Below are 22,056 nucleotides of genomic sequence, written 5' to 3'. Positions count from 1 at the left end.
TTCGGCAGAAGTAGGCTAAGTGTGCTTTTCCACTTCCATTTATATCTGTTGCTGCACAAAGAGCAACCGTAAAATTGGACTTGAGATGAATGCTTTTGTAAGGAGGAGATGACGAGAAAGTAAGGTAACTCCAAATGACAGAGGTCCACTCATAGAGAAAACGAGTCCTTTTTATCTTCTTTTAATGTGGTGTTGATTTTACCGTGCAAGACACAATACTGCAGGGTCGATCGAGGACGAATAGAGAGCGTATCCCAAGTGTTACTATTAAGTCACGCACGTACTAGATGTATGAGAGAGTCATCAGTCGGCACGGCCAGCTTCAGATGTTTCGTAACTACACCATTATCATGTGACTTGTCGTAAGGCTAAGTATTCCAATAGGAGGGTACTACAGTAGGACCAGTAAGAGAGAGAAAGTTGAGCTGTGTGACTTAATGGCGAAGCTGGAAGTAAAATGATAAATATAGTGAGGAGTCCAGTGTGTTCTCCTCATTAAAGAGACCACGTGTGGCTTATTTAGCAAACAACTGATGCTGCGTTTGGGTGTAAGCCACGCGTCATACAAAGCATACATCTAGTCTATTGTGGCGACCTGCAGATGATCACTTGTCATCAAAGAGACGATATTTCACCGACTCCTGAAGTGTCTTACAAGCCTTACGCATTCTGTGGGAACTAACGTGGACGGTCACCGTATATAAACTCCTTGCACTAGGCAGTAAGCAATGAAAAATCCAAGAAAAGTGTTACAAAAAGCTCTGTGTCAACAACCGTTATTGGCATTCCCTTTCTTGCAACTGGTCAGGTGAAATTACCCTGCAGAGATACACTAAAGTGACAAAAATCATCTGATAGCGATCTGCACATCTACAGATGATGCGTGCTATTCGCGTACAAAAGATATAAAAGGGTAGTGCATTGCGGAACTGTCATTTGTACTCAAGTGATTCATCTGAAAAGGCTTCCGACGTAATTTTAGCCGCACGACGGGAGTTAACAGACTTCGAACGTTGAATGGCAGTCGAAGCTAGACGCATTGGCCATTCCATGCGGAAATCTTTAAGAAATTCAATATTCCGAGATCCAAAGGGTCAAGAGTGTGAGAGAATACCAAATTTCAGGCATTATCTCTCACCACGGACAACGCAGTGGCCGACGGCCTCCAATTAACGACCGAGACCAGCAATGTTTGCGGAGAGTTGTCAGTGCTATCAGACAAGCAACGCTGCGTGAAAAAACCGCCGAAATCAATGTGCGATATATGACGAACGTATATGTAAGGACAGTACGGCGATTGCGTTAATGGGTTACGGCAGCAGACGACCGACGCGAGTGACTTTGCTAACAAAGCACGACACTTCCTGCAGTGCGCCTCCTGGGGCTCGTGACCATATCGGTAGACCCCAGAGGTCTGGAAAACCGTGTTTAGTCAGATGAGTCGTGATTTCAGTTGCTAAGAGCTGGTGACATGGTTCAAGTGTGGCGCAGATCCCACGAAGTCATGGTCCCAAGTTGCTAACAAGGCGCTGTGCAAGCTGGTGGTGACTCCATAATAGTGTGGGCTGTGTTTGCATGGTCCAACTGAACCGATTATTGCTTGGAAGTGGTTATGTTCGGCTATTTGGAGAGCATTTGCAGCAGCCATTCATGGACTTTATGTTTCCAAACATCGGTGGAATTTTTATAGATGGCAATACGCCGTGTCAATGGGCTACAATTGCTTGTGACTGATCTGAAGAAATTCTGGAAAAATCAAGCGAATGATTCGACCATCCAGATCCTCCGACATGAATCTCTTGGAACATTTGTGGGATATAATTGAGAGGTCAGTTGGTGCGCGAATTCCTGCACCGGCAACGCTTACGCAATTATGTACGGCTATAGAAGAAGGATGGCTCAACTATTCTGCATGGGACTTTCAACGACTTTTTGAGTCAATGCCACGTGCAATTGCTGAACTACGTCCAGCAAAAGGAAGTACGACACGATATTAGGAGGCGTCCCATGCCTTTTGTCACCTCCCTGTGGTTGACTCGACTGTTTCGATTTGCCTGTGGCTTCAGTTTTTGGTGGTACTGTAGCAAGTTGAGACAGTATGCATCCTGATCTCTCTAGAGATTTACGTCATTTTTCAATACAGGATACGAAAAATTATTGCACGGGTCTCTGAATACTGTTTTGGAGAGTAGAGAGTAAGTTTAGGATGAAGCGACTTCGAATTAAGGAAAATACTGGTCTGCTTCTGTGGTGCCGCTGCCGTGTTGAGATTTGGCACGTACTCTTCCTTCCGGGACCCTGTGACGTCAGCAGGGCCCTCGCAGAGCTGCGGGGCCGGGCTGGGGACTGAGGTTAATTAAATGCAGCCTGGCGGCCGGGCCGGCTCAGGTCACTGCCCGCGGGCGCCGCAAGGCCGCCGTTTTGTCACTCCCGCCTGTCAGCAGCGGCCACCGCGGCGGAACGCATATCAAACCAGGTCGCCACTACAGTGCCTTAATATGTACTGCCGCTGTTTCGCGCCATCACGGAGCGCCGAGCCGAGAAGACAAGCGCGACGCGTCAGCTCGTGGATTGTGTGTAAGGAGCCAGTTACGAAGGGCATTCAATACGTAATGCAACACATTTTTTTCTCGGCCAATTTCGGTTGAAAAAATTGGAAATTTGTTGTGGGGCCTCGTGGAATATTCCCGCTCTAGCCCCTATAGTTTCACGAAGTTTCGATCAGTGGCGGTGCTATACGTTGCCTTCAAAATGGCGTGTCGAACGAGGTGCGTTCCAGCAGAGAGGTATCATTGAGTTTCTTTTGGCAGAGCATCGCAGATATTCATGGGCGCTTTCAGAATGTCTATGGAGACAAGGCAGTGAAAAAAAGCACGGTGAGTCGTTGGGCGAGGCGCCTGTCACCATCGCAAGGTAACGCAAACTTGTCCAATCTCCCGCGTGCCGGCCGGCAGCTCACAGCAGTAACTCCTGCAGTGTCGGAACATGCGGACACACTCATTCGAGATGGTCGATGGATCACAAATACCTCGATGCTGAAAAGAACTTTTCTGTTGATAGTGCTGACTCTTGTCCACCAGTAGAGGTACTCAAAAGCGTGTGCCCGCTAGGTTCCTCGCCGCCTGACAGAAGACCATAAAGAGCAACGAAGGACCATCTGTTTGGCCCAATGAAGGATGCACTCCGCAGGAAGCAGTACGTGATGATGGGGACGTTATTCGCGCAGCAAAACTTTGATTCCGCCGTCAACCAGGACAGTGGTACGATGCCGGCCTACAGGCTTTCCCAGTAAGGTAGCCTAGTGGGGAATATTATGAAGCATTGGAATCCTGAATAAACCCAACCTGCTTTCAGAAAAAAATGTGTTGTATTCCAGAATGAGATTTTCACTCTGCAACGGAGTGTGCAATATCGAGTCTCGGTCCGGCACACAGTTTTAATCTGCCAGGAACTTTCACGTGTTGTATTACTTATCGAAGGCCCCTCGTACTTTTCTTGCTTCTACAATCTCTGCAGATCTTTCACAGATGAATCAGCATACCTAAGAAAGGAAAGTTCGGAAGATCCACTACCCCTACGAGGGGCAACAGAGGCCAGCTGCCTCCCCCACCCTTTTTCTAAGAAGAAAAAAAATCTTCGGAAGTCGAACTCGCATCCTGCCCCTAAACAGAGAGACGTATCCATACAGTAATGAGGAATCAATTTGAATAACGCAAGATGTAATGAATGTTCAGCCGGCCGAAGTGGCCGTGCGGTTAAGGGCGCTGCAGTCTGGAACCGCAAGACCGCTACGGTCGCAGGTTCGAATCCTGCCTCGGGCATGGATGTTTGTGATGTCCTTAGGTTAGTTAGGTTTAACTAGTTCTAAGTTCTAGGGGACTAATGACCTCAGCAGTTGAGTCCCATAGTGCTCAGAGCCATTTGAACCATTTTTTTTGAATGAATGTTCACTAGTATCAAGTGTACCCAGAGTTGTGAAATATCAGAACTGCTTCGTCATTCACTGCGAAACGAACACGTTGCCACCCCCCCCACCCCCCCATTCTTCCCTAGGTCAGATTCTGGGTACGTTCTTGAACGTAGTCCGAGAGCCAGAAGTCAAACACGGCATGGAATGGAAGGCTGGGAGAGGTAGACAGATGTTGGAGAATACGATAGAAGGAGAGAGCGTGTGTGGTGTTATGGGAGACGATACGAGAGAAGAGTGACGGAAAGGGAAACGACAGGAGAGAAAGAAACAGATTTAAAAGGTGAAGGCTAAAGGGAGAGAAAGGGAGGGAGGGGGGGAGGGAGATTGGTCTGTTGATTTGTTTGCGGGAGGGGCCAAACAGCAAGGTCAAAGGTCATCGGTCCCATCGGATTAGGGAAGGATGGGGAATGAAGTCGGCCGTGCCATTTCCCGGCATTTGCCTACGGCGGTTAAGGGAAAATATGGAAAACCTCTATCAGGACGGCCGCACGCGGGTTTGAACCGTCGTCCTCCCGACTGCGAGTCCAAAGTGCTAACCACTGCGCCACCTCGCTCGGCAGAGAGAGAGAGAGAGAGAGAGAGAGAGAGAGAGAGAGAGAGAGAGAGAGAGAGAGAGACCTAAATTGATGCGGCTTAACTGATAGGCCTACTGGAGGCGGCTTAAGAGCTGTCTGCGAGATTCGGTTGGAACGTCTTTACTGCTCCTGAAAGCATATCTGAGTTGTCACCGATGCAGACAGAGCACAAACAAATGAATACTTCCTGCTGATATTCCGGTTAGCTTTAACAGAAAAACACAGCTGCAAGTGTCTCGAAAAGTACTGAGATGCACTGCATAAGTAGCGGGAAATATTCATTAACTATATTCCTGTCACCTTCAGTAATACTCTCTCACGGTTCTTTAAGTTTCCTCGTCTCCTAGAATACAAGACCATTGGCGATGTAGTATCTCTAGTTGGTTACAAGACTGTCTTACTAATAGTCAGCCCCGAAATTTTCTCACGATGAATATAAGTAGGGCAGGATGGTGTTTGAACACGGTTCGTTCATATATGAATCCATTTAATTTATTTTTTGCCATTCTATCGTCAAGCCCGATGTTTGACGTAAGAAACGAAGCGAACAAGCAAATCTGTAAAAATATTTCCGCTGCTTACTCGGAATCCATCTAAGAGAAAAAAAGAACGCATCAGGTGAAAAGAAAGTAGAAGTGCTGAACCTTGCCTTCTTCAAAACCCGCAAAATAACAATGACGTTAGTTTTCAGGTACACTGAATTTGATAACAATGCATACAAGTAAGTATTGACATGTCCTGTACCGAATTCTAGAGACAACAGGCACTACACATATATTTTTTTTAAAAAAAACTATCTTAGCTAGAAACTTCTTAGTGTATTTATCGCAGCAAAAATAAGCGTTTTACTGTGTCAGTGGCAACCTTTCCTGTTGCTCTTTTTCTACGCAGCAAGAGACCAGAAAGCTATAGCAAGTTGTGGATGTTTATTATAGTACACCTCGTCACGTAATGAGGAAACGAACAAAATTCCTGGATAGTACATATTGTCTGTGACTTTTCCAGAAATAGTATACGCTATGCGAAGACAGTGAACAGAACCACAATTATTTTTAGCGAAAATTAGACAGTATCGGATGTGAAGGCAATAGTCATATATAAATTGCAATTGAGAGGGCGAAATGTAGGTTTTCATGTTAGAATGGTGCTTCGGCATAGTTTCAATGTGTCAAAAATGTTCGCTACAACACAATTTAGCTGGAAATACGATGTATCAATTCGGAACTGCAGCAGTCTTTCTTCCACCAGAGACGATGTTGAAAGAAATATCATTTTAACAGGAGTGTAATACGATGCGATGCCGGAGTGGAATGATTATATCAGTATATACAAAAAAAAAAGGTTGAGCAGGTACCAATTTCTACTCCTCCTGGCGATCCCTTAATGAAAGCCCTAAATATTATTGTCCTGACCTCTCTGAAACTTGAGAACAAAAAGCCGTTTGTGACTCCTCTGAATTTTCACAGCATAGAAGGAAACGTGCCTTCAGTTGTACCAAATTCCGTCAACCGCACACGCCCTGGCAGGCACACTCACAAAAAAAAAGAACAAGAATATTAAAGAGTGAGGTTTAGTCCTGTTCACGGGTTTAATATTTTTCGACTGACATTAAATTTTAGGAAAAGTTTATACAGTAGTTTGAGTGATTGGCGGTATTACAGTGCTCTACATACAAGTATAAATTCTTAATTGATAGCACAGAAACGTCCTGAAATATTAATCTAGCACATCCAGAAGTTAACTCAGAAGGACTTTCTAAGTCGGAGAAAACTAAACGTCATGTACCTTTAATATGCTGGATTCTCAGAAATCTTTTCAAAGCTGCGAATGACGGTACCAAAGTTTATTCTGAAGTTGAAACGCACTATACTTTCCGTACATGGGCTCAAAAACCTGTAGCCTTTTGAGTTTTCTTTTTAGATATGGGGGTTAAAGCTTTCGCCATGAGTCATGTAATTCGTGTTTGTACGCTAACAGTGAGAGACATTTCTGTTGCAAACTAATTCCGAGGGCGGCCTGCTGTGCGGTGACGTTTCCTGTCAGTGCTACGTGTCATGAGCCACTTGTAGACAAGCGACCAATTCGGCTTCCAAGAGATGCGAAAAGGAATCATATTATTGAGGTCATGGTATGGTCACTTGCTTAAACCAACTTAATAGTTGTCCCTCAGGTAACGAATTATTATCCAATAGCTACTTGGGTCAGCCGTGCATACTAAACCGACATGAAATAATGTTTTGAGTGTCATAATAGAAGTGGATTCCTCCTTATTTTTTGAAAAGCATACTTCCTTTTATTTGAACCTAGTTATGATTCGTCACTTAATGGGCCTCCATTAAATTATGTATCGCAATTGTGACTTGTTTCTCAACATCTATTCATCGTTTCTGGACAGTATCTCAATTTTTGTTGGTGTAGAAGAAGGTAATAACACGGTCAAAAGCCATGAGTTGCTGAACACGAACACTACATAAATGCTTTAGAGCGGGAAACAAATGGTAGGTATTAAATCTACGCTCACTCAAAAATGAAAACTGAAAACTACTGAAACATATATGGGTACTAACGGCGTAAAGAGGATTTGTTGTTTGACAAAAGTCGGCGGGTCCCAAATACAATTAGTTAGACAGGAACACATATCAAATACGATATTTTATATTAACTTTACTATAGCTTCAGACTTTCCATACGAAGTAAGTCTTTAAACACGTCAAGCTAAGAAGTTGTAACATACATTGAAACAAAATGTAAATGTACAAAAGAATAGCATAGCTCCAAGTAGCAGCTGAGCAGACTATTCGCGCTGTCTTTTTACAGTTTTTTCTTTCAGTTTGCAATAACGAAAAAGTCTGGGATGTCGTAAGGCGAAGTTCAGCTTCACGCCCAACGACCTCTACGCCGTTGGACACGGCGCGGCGCAAGAACTGCCGTCTCCAATCTTTACTGGAGCTCCTCTTAGCAGGTGCTGCTACTCCAGTTGATCTCTCACTCTGGGGCCACGTCTGCTCCTTTACTGTCGGAATGGTTTTATTTATACTAAACGTTAGTAACAGATCTTTTGCGATCTTTACAAGACAATACTTAAGCCGATTTTTTATTTTTGTAGCGGAAAATGGTGGCGGTGATTGGGGAGAGGGAGGGTGGTGGAGGTGGGCTAACGGATTTGGACCATTTCTCAGCTACTTAAACAAGCACGCAATAGCAGAGGTGTAACACGAAAAAAAAAAATGGATCATCGATGTCAAATCTTATGAGGCAAAGACCAAGAAGAGATTCAGGCCCTGCATAGCTCCAGTCGTAGTCACTACTTCCAGCAGAATAAATTTTTTTTCCTCATTAAAAAATTCCATCTGCAGTTTACGAGATGTGGCTATAAAATAACTGGAATATTCCTGCGAAATATTTTATTTCAAAAACGTGCATATTTCGTTGCTGTCACTCTCAATATACTCTCCTCCTCTATCCCTACAACGCTCCATATGAATTTTCCATTGATGGAAACACTGCTGGAAGCCTATGTCTGTGAGCTCCTTGATGACGCATGCCGTTTTTTCTTTCACCGCTTCATCGAACTGAAATCTTGTTCCTTTTAATGCAGATTTGACGTTGGGCAATAGATAAAACTCACAGGCTGCCGGGTAAGGCGAGTAAGGTGTGTTGTCTAACACTGGGACGCTGTACTTCGCTAGAATCCTCTTAACAAACAATGCGTTGTCTTTATGCAGAATCCATGATTTGTTCTTCCACAATACTCGTCTTTTTTTTTCTTATTTTCCACTGAGTTGAGTAGGGACCTGAAGATAGAAATGTTGATTAATATTTTGAGCTTCAGGAGCCCAGTGAAGATACACAATTCCATAAATATCGAAAAAAAAAAACAGTCATCATCGCTTTGAATCTTGATTTGCTCATTCGGACTTCTTTTCAGTCTCGGTGAAGCTTGGCCCTTCAATGCATCGAATGGTGCTTAGTTTCTGGATGATAAGCGTAAAACCAAAGATTCGTCAAATGTTATCACTGTTTCCAAGAAATTGGGATCATTTTCACTGGTAATCAAAGAGTGAGCACAAAAATTCTCACAAGCTTCTTTTCATTAGATCGTGAGAAATTTCGGCACCAGTTTCGCACACACTGTTAAATTGGTTATGCAAAATTTGCCTTACGTTTTCTATTCCTACAGTTTCAGCAATCGATCGAATATTTAACTGACCATCTGATCGAATCAGACTATCTACTGTTTTGGTTTCATCCGTTTTTTATGTTGAAGGGCATCCCAGGTGCGAGTAATTTTCGAAGTCTTCTCAGCCATCTTGGAAACGCTTGAACAACTCAAAAACTCGCGTATGTGATAACCAGTCTTTGCCATATAGTTTTAGTAGAAGATAGGTTTCAGTAGCAGTTTTTCCAAGTTTCGTATGAAACTTCACGACATTTCGTTACTCTATGCTTCCACTAATCATTTTTCTGGAAAAACAAAATAACAGCGCTTACACAAACGAAGACCATGGCCACACTGAATTGTCTGCAGGCCTGAGGCGCAGCATTCGACTGAGATGGCTTCACGCTTCGCAGCTATTGGTCGTTCATCTTTGGCGCATGCGTACTTACTCTGTGACAGCATCAGTTCCGTTATTTTATAACCAAACCTCGTATTTATAAAGCGTTTGTTACTGGACTGTTGTTGCGGAATGAAAAAAGTTTGTTTTTATGAATACTGATTTTCTAATTCAATGTATTTCTGTTTAAATGGCATGCAGATATGTCTAATTTACTCCTGCCTAATTGCTTCTATCTCTGTGATTTTTTGTTCAGTTATTTCTGCTATTTACATGTGTCTACTCTGCAAATATGACCATGTCTGTCTTACAGCTATCCCCGAAGAACTTTGTATAATTTTCGCGTAGGGCACTAATTATACATACTACTACTGCAGTGACAGGGTAATAAATTGGATATTACAATTTTTATTGACTTTATACTGATAATCAATATCGAATAGCACTAAGTTTCTGATACAGGTGGTGATTCCAAGGGCTACGGGGTAAGAATGGACAGAAACGAAGGAAACATTTGATTATGTGAAGAAACTCGTACGAGTTGACAGAATAATTACCAATTTTCGTGAAACGAATACCGAGTGCTCTGAAGTGCTTAGACAACGACGCACAGAACTTGCAGAATTACCAGCACACGCGAATACCGAATCTCTGCTGACGGCGCCAAGTGCCAAATCCGTTTAGAAGTGTGGGGTCGTAGATTCCGTCGCTATTGCACGTAAGGACCAGGTAATTCTTTTATTCGTATTTACTGCACGTAATAGCATGTGAATTGAGACTTGTATAAACATGAGTTAGCCGATCCTACGGCAACGTCGGTCCCCTGTGCATAATGCCTAGCATAAAAATTTACGACGCCCGCCCGAGTTAAGATCAGGGGCACTTAATGCTGTCAAATTAGACCAATTACTTCCGGCGCTGCCAGCAGATGCTGCGAGCCGCTTTTCTTTTACGTAAGCTGCTGCCTGTTTGGTAGAGTAACACACTTCGCGTGGGCTGCCGCTGTGAGAAGACCGTTGCTAGGTTATCTAATAAATCCACATCCTCGTTACTTTCTTTCCGGCCATTGTCAGTTAACGTAACGGTCAAAACTGTATATTTTTCGGTGACGTAATGCATTGGAACATTAACTAAGATCGCACTTCCGATAGGACACACAAAATAAAGGCGTAAGCACCAAGGGGCATTATCTGTTCTTCACCACTCGTTTTGGCCTCGATGTTGCTAAAGAAACTAGCGGTTTGGTGCTCGGTTCGTAGATACCTGGTTCAAATCACGGTGGTAGAATTAGATTGCATCAGTAAGTACTGAGCGACAGTGTGAAGAGAAGTGGTGCCGTACAGCTCCTAACCAGTACTGATGCCCTGGTTTAAATCCCAAACCTCTTTGCACTGTCTCGAAGAATGAGGGAATGTGATACTGTTGCTGCTGATCCGTCTCTCAGATAAGGACGCTGAGTTGGGCAGTTCTTTCGATGATATTCGAGAGGAGTAGGTTGTGTATCAGCATAGTGTTTCACCCCATCTATCCATCGACAACACCACAAACACCTTAATCAACGTGATTCATGACATCCATTTTCGCTAAGCAGATACGCTTAAGATCCAATATTCATGTATTTGGAAAGCAATGCACCAACATACGTGAGGAAAGAAATACTTTCCCACGAGACCGTCGGAAAAACCTCTCTGGTGTCTCGCCTCAAAATGTTACGCAAGTCTTTGGTTCAAATGGCTCTGAGCACTATGGGACTCAACTGCTGAGGTCATTAGTCCCCTAGAACTTGGAACTAGTTAAACCTAACTAACCTAAGGACATCACAAACATCCATGCCCGAGGCAGGATTCGAACCTGCGACCGTAGCGGTCTCGCGGTTCCAGACTGCAGCGCCAGAACCGCGCGGCCACTTCGGCCGGCCACGCAAGTCTTTGCTTCTGCCCAAACAACCTATTTGTTTTAAGCAGAAATCAAATGTATGTAATGACGTGATACTGACGCAGTACTCATAGTCGCTAAAACACGCATTTCAACGTTTTGTTTCATAAATACGCAATAGAAGAATTTGTTTTTCTTTCTTTCTTAAGACAATAACTTTAACTAGTGTAGCTGTACGTGTCGAGATAATGACATCGTATCGAAAAGTTCAGTGTTTTTGGATATGTAGTTACACCGTAGAACCGATTAATTAGGTGAGATTGTGGGACGCATAGTTGAATAATTTCTCAAGGAATACTTTCGTCCTGCAAATAGTAAACTGGTATTATTGTGCTCAAACAATATGTGAGTCCCTACGCCAGTTTACACACCACGTATCTAGTCACTGTTTCGTTAATCGTATACTTCGGACCGCCCCGCCAGCGAACTTGGCATGCCAAGTGTGTTGCTCATTTATGCAAACTGCTGCTTAATTTAGTTCGTTAAATTGAATGGGCTAAGTCCTAGTTTATGATATTCTGAAACAATCAACAATAATCGAAGTAAGTAGCTTTTACGTTGGTAATTACTAATTAACATTGGCGTCCAGTGGGCCACCGAAGTGGCACGAGCGAGGCACACAAACACTATAGCAGATATGTACGAAATCTAACGGACTTCTGAGACGTCAGTAGAGAAGGCGCATGGCTTTCGTTCCCTCTCGCCTTCCAGGAGGTCTGATTTATGTACTGAAACCAATATGTTAACTATACTGTCCGAAATACAGAATTCAACAGCATCTCAATCCAAAAGATTATGCATATATCCTTCCTCTGTCTTTGACCTCCTCTGGGAGGCACCACCGCCTGAAAGAAAGACGACGACGGTTCAAATCCCCGTTTTGCCACCGAGACTTAAATTTTCCGCGATTTCTCCACACAGCTTAACAGGAATAGCGAGACGTTTCCTTGGAAAGGCATGGGAGATTTCGTTCCCTATCCGAGCTCCTTCTCCTTCTGTAATCAACTGCTCGTCCAAGCGGCGTTAAATCCGAACCGACCTTCCTTTATTTTTAGCTCATTTCCACCAGACTGTTAGATTAAAGTAAGTGTAATAAGCACTTCTGGTTAGTTTTAAGCTTTAGATGATTTTTAAGTGAAGAAATGGACGTGTACACATGATACTCTGGCTAGTAAGGCTTAAAAAGTTCTTATTTTAGACTCATAGCTTGGTAGAAATGTTTTTCTTTGATTTCCTCTGTCTACTGATCTGTTAGGGACAGTTGTCGATAAATCATTCCAGAAAACTGCGGCCCGATTTCTGTCACAGGCAAATCGCTAAAAATACAAGCTTATTCCTAGAAAGCGGCATGTCTGACAGATTCCGTTGTTTACTGCGTGACATGAGATATTACGTTTCTACGTTCAGCAGGAACTTCGTCCGCAGTTTCTGGTATCCACGGTCGAACGAAAAAAGTAATAAAACGGAGGGTGGTTGACACACACACACACACACACACACACACACACACACACACACACACACACACACACCTTCAGGTTCACATTTTCGTTGCATACGAAGTGGCCTTTGTATACGTCACCAACAGCCTGTAGGGTGGAATAGATCCGAATCTACCCAGAGCGTTTCCACTGTGTCTTGTGTACAGGTTGATAAAGCAACCCCGATGATGGAGGATCGATTTATTTTCTGTTTGTCGACTGATAAAAGAGCTTCGGTTGTGAAAGGGTTTCATTGTTTCCATAAGAGATAGCTCACGGTTTATTAAACGAGACCGTGAGCCGTAGATTAACGGCCTCGGTGAGGTACTGAACTTCGTGTCAGCCAGCAGTGCCGATGACTCACACGCGTCACACAAGATATGGGACGCGTCTGACGCCGAACTGACTGCGCGCCTTATCGCTGTGTATTGAAACTCCCACCCACGTCGTATTGATCTCACCGTCCAGCTACAGCTGTGTTTGACCCGAGCCTATATGAAAACGACAAATATATCAGCCGGCTTCTTACAAATGAAAGGCAGCTACCGACGGAAGCTCAATGTGTTCCTCCACTGCACAGCGAGATGCGGAGAACAAGCCACTAGGGCTGCATTGCCGCTGGTGGCCGACGTACTGCCTGCTCTTTGTCTCGTCCTGTCCGTGTCCGCTTTGTAAAAATTGCGGACGAAATTATGTGGCTGGGCAAAGTAAAGATGAATTACTTTTCGGTACTGTTTCGGTTTGCATCAGACATCAACCTGTAGTTCTTCAGCATTTAGATATGGGGATACAAGATGCTGTAAGATTAATACCGCGCAACCACTGCAAAGTCTCTAATTGCAAAGAGGGATGCTGTGCAGCTAGACAGTAGCTCGAAGGTTACCGTACATAAAAGCTACACAGTGAAAAGTAAAAATAATACGACTTATTTTTAGTGAACGCTGCTCTGAGAAACATCATATCGGTAAATGTGTAATCCATTGAACTGTTTGACACCTCAAGTTATTCACCATGCGACAGAAAAAAACTTTAGTATTTACATTAAGCATCGCACGAAACCAATTGATATACTACTCTGAGTTCTTACTCTTTTCGGTGGCACTACAATTTTCATCCAAGTATACTACTGTGTTGTTTCACATACTCAACGTTTTTCGACCACTGACATTCAGGAAAAAAACTGTGTGAAATCTTATGGGACTTAACTGCTAAGGTCATCAGTCCCTAAGCTTACACACTACTTAACCTAAATTATCCTAAGGACAAACACACACACACCCATGCCCGAGGGAGGACTCGAACCTTCGCCGGGACCAGCCTCGCAGTCCACGGCTGCAGCGCTTTAGACCGCTCGGCTAATACTGACATTCAGGAGACATAATAATTAGACGTCCCGTGTGTCTAACACAAGTATATACACGATGAATGCTGCCATAATACATCATTCGTATCTGTCATTAGCCGTTCGATGTTACCATTATAGTACAACTGTCACCGACAATCGCATTAGTAGTACTTCGTCATGATATGGCAGAGTAACTTTAGTTGTTACAATTGTACATACAGTCACAGTTTTCTGTAGTTGCATAGTATGCTTTTAATTTTACGGCTCGCATATGTTGAATTTTCATGTTCTCTGTTATGTATGTTTGTAGACTATGCGTTACTGTTCAAGGTACAGGACTAAATATCTGTTATTCTGTCAGACGTCACAGCCTTAATTCGTTCTATGCTGCTTCTGTGAATGTCGTGTGTGCCTGTGTGCTATGACGGTTTATTTCTGAGCATTTAACGAGTACGTAATATCTGCATCAGCCCTGTTTTATATAAGGTTGTGAGAGCAGTGCTACGTTATATCTTTCTTCTTCAACTGACCCTATTCGATACTTCGCAAACGGAAGCAACAGAAACTCATAAATGGAAGCGGGTTTAATATCCATTAACTAATCGTCAGTTAATGCAAAGGTATCAAATGATGAGACCATGTTCATGAAGCTGCAGTCAATCAAAATTAAATAAAAAATGACACAGTCTCAAAATGTTCTATGCAGAAGATTAAATCAATGGTAACAAGGAACAATGTACGACGGTGAAGGAGTTTCGGGTGGGAAACAAGAAATGCGCCTTGTCTTTGGGCTCGATGAGGTTCGCGAGGGCTTTGTTTTCCGACCGTCGAGCCGACCAGCAGCATCGGCAGGGAGGGGGGGCTCTGCGTGATGAGTATTGCAGGTGCCCGCGGATTCCGCGCTGATTGGTTTGCGCGCGGCTGGAAGGACGAACGTTAGCCGCTTCAGATTTACGATCCTGGGGTTCTCGGCCCAGCAATACTACTCCCAGAGCTCCAACTCCATGAATCTGCGGCGGAAGCGATACCGCCACCAACTGTCTACCTCTCGACCAAGTTCGTTGGACAGAGCCAGTGCAGGGCTACCCTCATTATAGTCATATACTGTAAGGTGGTGAGTCAGTTGTTCATCCGAATTGAGAATTCCATTTTAGCACATAACATCCTGACAACTGCGCTAGTCGTGTTCATATTCATACACTAGCATCTACATTTAGAGAACTGCACACACCGAGAGCCTAACCAAGCAAGTACACGAAAATTTTACACCAAATGCTTACAGGCATATACCAAACGAGCGTGCGTTAAGGTGAAAATAAACATCGTCTGCGAAAGAGGTACTGAGAAAGACAAAAAATAATAGATGCAGCTGGTTTTGTCCGATTTTGGCCAAAGAAAAGAAAAAATACATAAAATTCCATTAGTCTCCTACAGAAACGTGGTCGCTAATGCACTTGTTGTAATGTTACAGACGATATAGGTCTCCGGAACACTACGTCACGTATGAACGTTGTATCTTGTACTGTAAGCAGATCACAAGAATGCCATCTAAGGGCGACGTCGGGAACTAAGTCTTCCCGTGGCTCCGTTCTACCCCGTAGTTGCCTATGGTCTATTCTTAGCCTCGGAAAGAAAAGGCCATTGATAGAAGAATGCTAACTATATGAGCATAATTTTGAGTTATGGCATATTTGTATGTTGTCCCTTTCATAGCTGATGGAACACAAACGTCTTCAAATAAGGTAATACGCGGATCAGAGCATTAAGACGTGTATATCCCAGCTCTGAGTGATGCAGCCATTAGCGAGAAACTTTCGGAAACTGGAGAAAACTATTACGGACTATGGGCTGGAAATATAGACGGCTGAGAGCGATTAGGGGATGTGGCATATGTTTATAGCTGACTCAGTACATCCGTTTCATCAAAGGTAAATCAAATCACGATCTTCTCTGTTCCTAGGAGGACAGTTTATATGGCAGACAGTTCTTTCTAACGATGAAGATGTAACTACTTGGTACAAGTGTGTGGTACATTCGGAAACAACAGATTATGCGGTTAATCCAATCCTTGCGAAATTAAGAGTTAGCATTTTAGTTCTTCAAATACTGGACTACTAGACTTATTGTCCGTCTATCTTGGGTGTGTTTCGTTATTTTTCGCTGTTTGTTCTCCGATTTTCTTTCAAATTTTAAGGTTTTTTTTAAATATATTAAAATATTTCTGTTTGTACAGCATCTATTGATAACATGATGACATATGAAGAATTTGACGTATATTATTCCTGAAACATACTATAATTGCCATGGAAAGATTTAACAATTTATTATATTTACGTAGTTTCAATCACAAAGACACACTTAAAAGAGTTTTGGCGTAAATGTATCCACGAAAATGTTTTAAGCGCTGCGCATACTGGTCATGTCCATACCAAGTTACAATGCACACCCGCTTTCCCGCTACGCAACACAATAAGTGGAGTAGAGTGTTGGGACATTCACAGACAGGCGCAAAGAGCATAACCGACACATTCAACTGGAACAGGACACCGAATCAGTTCTTGCTGAGAACTGACTGAAGTACAATCACGAAATGAGATGCGGTGAGCCAGTACGTTGGTTGGAAAATCAGAAAATAAGCAAAGGCGGGAGTTTCAGTTTAAGCAAGGATTGTGATCCAGCACTCAATCTCTAGCCGTCTTCCATGCAGAAAAAGGCATAAAATGTGTGTGTTTTGCGGAATGTGGCGGCGGTCACTGAAAAACAGACGCCTAAGAAAGAGAGTAATGGGTGCCCGGAAACTGATTCTTATCATAATGCAACAATTCGACGTACGGTGTGGTCGGAATCCAAGCAGTGATCAGACATAGCATATGATAAAGACGGTTAGGTCAGTATTAAAAATATTGTGGGCGAAACTGGAATGATCAGCGCCAAACCGAAGACATACCATCTCTCAGTCGCACAGAGAAAAGATCAGAAATATGAGCATGCATTGTGATATTTCCACAGCCGCCACATCTGTATGTGGCGCTAGTTACGTAGGAGCAGGTATCAGACAAGAAAATGCATTCTCACTTCCGGAAAACTGCCACGTACGCGATCGTTAACAACAGGTCACTGGGTTTAATTCGGCAGATACGTCGTCAAACTTGCACCAATGTTTGTTGTTTTCTCTCACAAAACATACGGGAGTAGGGGGAATTAGACAGAATTCGGAATTAAGCTTCCAAAATGAACGCGCGCTTTCGGCTAAATCGGCTAATAACGTCCCGCTGGATGACAATCTGTGACACGGAGCAAATGAGCACCCGCAGACTGGGCGGTCAGCGCTGAAAACACATCGCCCGTTGCCGCGCTTAGGGATCAGGGAGAAACCAGAGGAATCCCACAGCACACGGATAACAAGGGTAACGCACAACGAAGTTCAATTATTAGTTGACATTTCGATGACAATGCAGCCAGGAAAAGATACATATCAAATAGTATCCTATTACATGATTAAGGAGGCAAAATTCAAAGTAAATAAGGAAGGCTAAAGTAAGACGCCCCGCCGACATCATGGTAATTACAGGCGGAACATTATAGCCCTTAGTGAACACAGATAAAGCCCTCCTTTGGCAACCATCCTGGCATTAGCGCCCTGCGATACAAATAAAACAACGAAAACTTAAACCAAAATGGCTGGACAGGAATATGAATCTCACCTCGTACCAATTATGAGACCAGTGTTATTACAACTAAACCACCTTACGCGATGGGTCACAGTGGGTGTTCTCTGTGTCAAAAATAGCGGGGAATAAGAATTCCGCGTGATACGAACTGAAATGATCACTTAGGCCCAACTGAAGAAGAAGAAGAAGAAGAAGAAGAAGAAGAGCATGATTGGTTTCGATTCAATTGCAGGGTACGCCGGCCGTGGTGGCCGAGCGGTTCTAGGCGCTTCAGCCTGGAACTGCGTGACCGCTACAGTCGCAGGTTCGAATCCTGCCTCGGGCATGGATGTGTGTGATGTCCTTAGGTTAGTTAGGTTTAAGTAGTTCAAAGTTCTAGGGGACTGGTGATCTCAGATGTTAAGTACCATAGTGCTCAGAGCCATTCATTCAGTTGTAGGGTACGAGCAGAATAACGTTTATCTACGAAAGAGATTATTCTAATCCCTATACTGGTTCTCATATGGGATGGGTTAAGAGGCGACGTAAACATAGGAAAAGAAGGGCTGTGTGAAGGCACGGGCTTGTCTGACCGGCGGGGAGGTTTAAGGAATGCTCGATGCGCACTTAAAGATAGCAATCCAGTATTTCACAAAACATATTTAGAGAATACCAGGAACCGGCGCCTACCATGAAGTTTATGAATACGTCTCAATCCTTATACTCATGTAGGAACCATATAGACATAGTTAGATGACAGCAGTTGCCATTCTGCCTCCCTCTCTTTAATGAAAATGCTTTCTGCCAAGGATTTTATGACTCGCAGAACTTTACATTTGAGCTTATACGGAGGGACATCGGCAATTTTCCTTTTTGCGTTACCTTCCAATGAGTGAATATGAAGGAGGCTATTGACTCTGTGACACTAAATAATACGTTGGCTTGCAGGATGCAAATATACAACTATACTCCACCAGGATAGGCAAATAGCTACAGTGTCTATAAAACTGATGTGTAATTTAATGGAAGTCTGTCGAGTGTAGCTGGATGACCTGAATCTGTTCCATCCTACTGTCCTCCACAATCACTTGAACATTTCTTCAGAAATCCTACCGAGATAACTAAACATTGATAGCCCTAAGTAGACAATACGGTGATAATAGTGCACGACAAAGCTTCTCCCCATCAGAACTACCAGAACTCATCATTGTAGACGGAAGCAGATCCTTCCACATAAAATCTTCATAGTTCGTAAGACGACTTGCCTTCAAAAACTGAGTGTCAACGCAGTTAAGAGTTCTTACATACTAACGGTCACGGGTTGTGAGGATCAAAAGGTCGCACTTGTCAAACAAATGAAGAAGCTAACAGCACGCCAGAGCAAAAGAGAGCTGATAAGCTTAAGACTCTTTTTGCAGATACGAAATGGTCTTGATTGGACCTGACTTGTCACTCATTAGTTTTTGTTATTAACGAAAGTCCTGATAACGACAAAACTGTTATTCCAACAAAGACGTGTGATGAAGAGAGACGATTTTATTTTGGTCAATGAACTATTTTCTTCTCTCTTACTACAAATAACGCAAAATAAATAATTTTCATCCATCAGACGAGGCCGAGCCCTTGAAACGCGTCTTGAGTAATAAAAACAATGTAATTGCATCCACATTATTCGTCATTTAGTTTCGCTGATTAATAGCTACTACAGTTTTCGTAGCCATGAAAACACCGTTCTAATTGGCAATATATAAAGCAACGAAGAAAAGCGCAGTAAGTACTGACAGATGCGTCATTTACGATAATGTCAATCCATCTCATCCCCCACCCCCCACCCACGGTGTTCCTTGCCCTGAGCTATTCACCAGCCAAAGAGAATATATCTACACGTAGCTTACGAACATCCCTTTCGCATCGCAGCAGTTTTGGTTACTGCAAGAGACGCAGAGCAAGCGCATCAAACGAGTCCTTCCGCTACGCTCACCTGCCTCGGTTACGCACTTTTACTGCGTGTGGAAATTGGTGCGCACGAAGGCAGCGTGTCGGAATCGTGCCACGGCCGCCAGCGGCAAGTAAGAACCACTACACTAAATAGCCAAACTGACGTACAACAGGCGGCATTAGGGAACTACAAACGCGCCGATTTTATTTCCAGCGACGAGTGCAGTTCTCCCCATGCGAGCGCTAAACGAATGCGAGGACAGAGGAAATGTTAATAAGGGGCATTCACAGGTATCCTACGTTCAGAAATCTCCTAAGGGCTGCCGCTCAAATTTCGGTCAGTAATATAAAGGACGCTTCTGATTAGGTTTGGATTACCTGTATCAATAACCATGAGATGAATCTTAATTAAACTTCTGGTGATCGGTCACAGTGATGCATTTGGCTATGAGACTCATCGCTCAATGGTGAGTTTGGTAGTAACCTGTAGATCTTCGTGCTGATTTCGCACGCACTAAAACGGAATCGAATATTCGCACAGACAATAAAGTGAGTAATGTATTAATGATCTGACAGTGGGAAAAATTTCCCACAGAGAATCGTTAGAGGGATAAATAAAAAAAAATGGATGACTGGCAGTGTATGTCGTTCGTCGTAAAAAATGAACCATCGTTTTTATAGCCAAGTTTTCAAAAACCAATTTGTAATAGATAAAATTTTCTTCCCCGTCAAAACAGGTCCAAGAACGTGAAAATGAATTGAAACGTTGAAATGCTCCAAGTAATTAAATAAAAATAGCTAGAAGAGAAATATAGTTAGCTAATTTGTCATTACCTGAAAGTACGTTCTTGCTGGATGAATGATCACTTTTCTTATTCATAAATTTTAAATTAGAGATTTCATTCTAATGACGTACACAGAGAGATTGAATTATGGTCATTCAACAACTTTCTTAGCACTTGTCCTGACATATTGATCCAGTGTGTATGACATTTCTAGTTTGCCCATCCGATTATATCGAACGTGTAGAGAGAAGAGAAGAATCGACAATGACGGATTTTTTTTTTTTTTGTGATACACATTTGTTTGTCGAACGCTCTGGACAATGTAACTGTCAAACGCAATAAAGAAAGATTTATCATCTACGAAAACTTAGTTTTCGTAGAAATTTCAAGAAGTGTTCCGGAATGAAATTATGTCTCCTGCATGCAGGCTCACCGAGGAATAGTGAGACTATATTTCGGGGTAGAGAATACCAAATCCTGCGCATAGCATTTACTGAGACGAATTCTGCTCAAGCTGAAAGATAGAAAGGAATTAGAGAATGGCATGTTGAAGCTTTGCGATCATATTGGGAAAAACGTTCGGAAAAAAGGACGACAGTTTAAAGTCGTGTTCGAGTTCTGGAATTACACAAAGTTTCAACCTGTCACGAATAATGGAAATTGTGAGACATTAAACTCATTCAGAAACATTTAATGGTTGAGACGTACTGACCCATTCAACAGCATTTGACAGCACGATCTAGTTGTAGCCATCAACACTAGCTAGTACTAGCTGACGGCTGTCTCTTTGCAACCGTACACACTTGTCTGATATTGTCTGGCTGATATGCGGCGAGTGACAGCAGAATGACAGGCGCGGAGCACGTGCCGCGTCCACAAGTGTCTGGGCGCGTGGCGGCGCAGACTTACCGAAGTGGAGTACGGCTGATTGCTGAGCCTGATGCCGTCCTGCGCCACGCGGTCCTTCAGCAGCCGCTTCAGTTGCATCCGCGGGATCTTCACCAGCTCCGCCTTGCCCTCCTCGTACTCGTCGGCGTACTTGGGACCCAGCAGGCCGCGCGTCTGCTGACCAGACAGCGGCGCCTCCTTAATGTCGTCGAAAGACGCCACCAGCGTCTGTTGTTGTGACTGCTGCTGTTGTTGTTGCTGCTGCGGTGGTTGTTGCTGTTGTTGCGGCGCCGGAGGGGGCGGTGTCGAGGCTGACGGGGGCTGCGGGGGCGGCGTGGAGGACGCGGAGGCGAGCGCGGCGGCGGCGGCCGCAGTCGTCTCCTCGAGCGTGAAGTAGACGGACGCGGCGCCCTGCTCGCGCAGCGTGCGCACCGAGTGCAGCAGCAGCGCGCGGTGCGTGGGGTCGAGGACGCCAATGGCGTCCAGGTCGGGGTCGCCGACCTGTTTGCAAATCTCCAGGTCGTCATAGCCGTTGTCGAGGAACGACTCTGCGTACTGTCCGAGTCGCAGCGAGCGCAGCCACTCGGCGACGATGTTGCCTGCCATGAGCGCGGCGCGCCACTGCCACCGACGCGCAGCCGGCCTCCTCTCGCACTGGCGCATATCGACATTCTGCGCGCGCCTTTCCCCGCCGCCGCCAGGCAGCAGCACCGTGCGGCTGCCGCCGCCGCCGTGGGGGGGAGAGACCGCTCGCTGCCCGTCGCCTGCAACAATCACACCGGTTCGGTCGCTGCGATGTAGCGTCGCTTCTTTGCACTACCTTCTATGAACGACACACTTCCGAGGCCTACAATATACTGTCCAACAACTTCCTCCAAAGTCATTTATAAAAGACGTTTTCTAAAATGTTTTATCTTGAAACTCTTCCATTGG

At 44.0% G+C, this 22,056-nt stretch overlaps 1 protein-coding gene across 1 annotated transcript in view; it reads right to left on the bottom strand.

Moving 5' to 3' along the window:
• Positions 1 to 21,762, bottom strand: part of LOC124595099 (sterile alpha motif domain-containing protein 5-like) — a 64,327-nt gene extending 42,565 nt beyond the window's left edge. The window contains exon 1 of the mRNA XM_047133697.1: positions 21,145 to 21,762. Coding sequence (XP_046989653.1) covers positions 21,145 to 21,729 — 585 coding nt within the window. The 5' untranslated portion in view covers positions 21,730 to 21,762. The remainder of the gene's footprint in view (positions 1 to 21,144) is intronic.
• Positions 21,763 to 22,056: the final 294 nt, after the last annotated feature.

The sequence above is a fragment of the Schistocerca americana genome, chromosome 1 (genome assembly GCF_021461395.2).
Source record: "Schistocerca americana isolate TAMUIC-IGC-003095 chromosome 1, iqSchAmer2.1, whole genome shotgun sequence".
In the NCBI taxonomy this organism is placed as follows: domain Eukaryota; kingdom Metazoa; phylum Arthropoda; class Insecta; order Orthoptera; family Acrididae; genus Schistocerca; species Schistocerca americana.
Note: the sequence above shows the minus strand (reverse complement) of the source record. Positions and strands in the feature narration are given on the sequence as shown.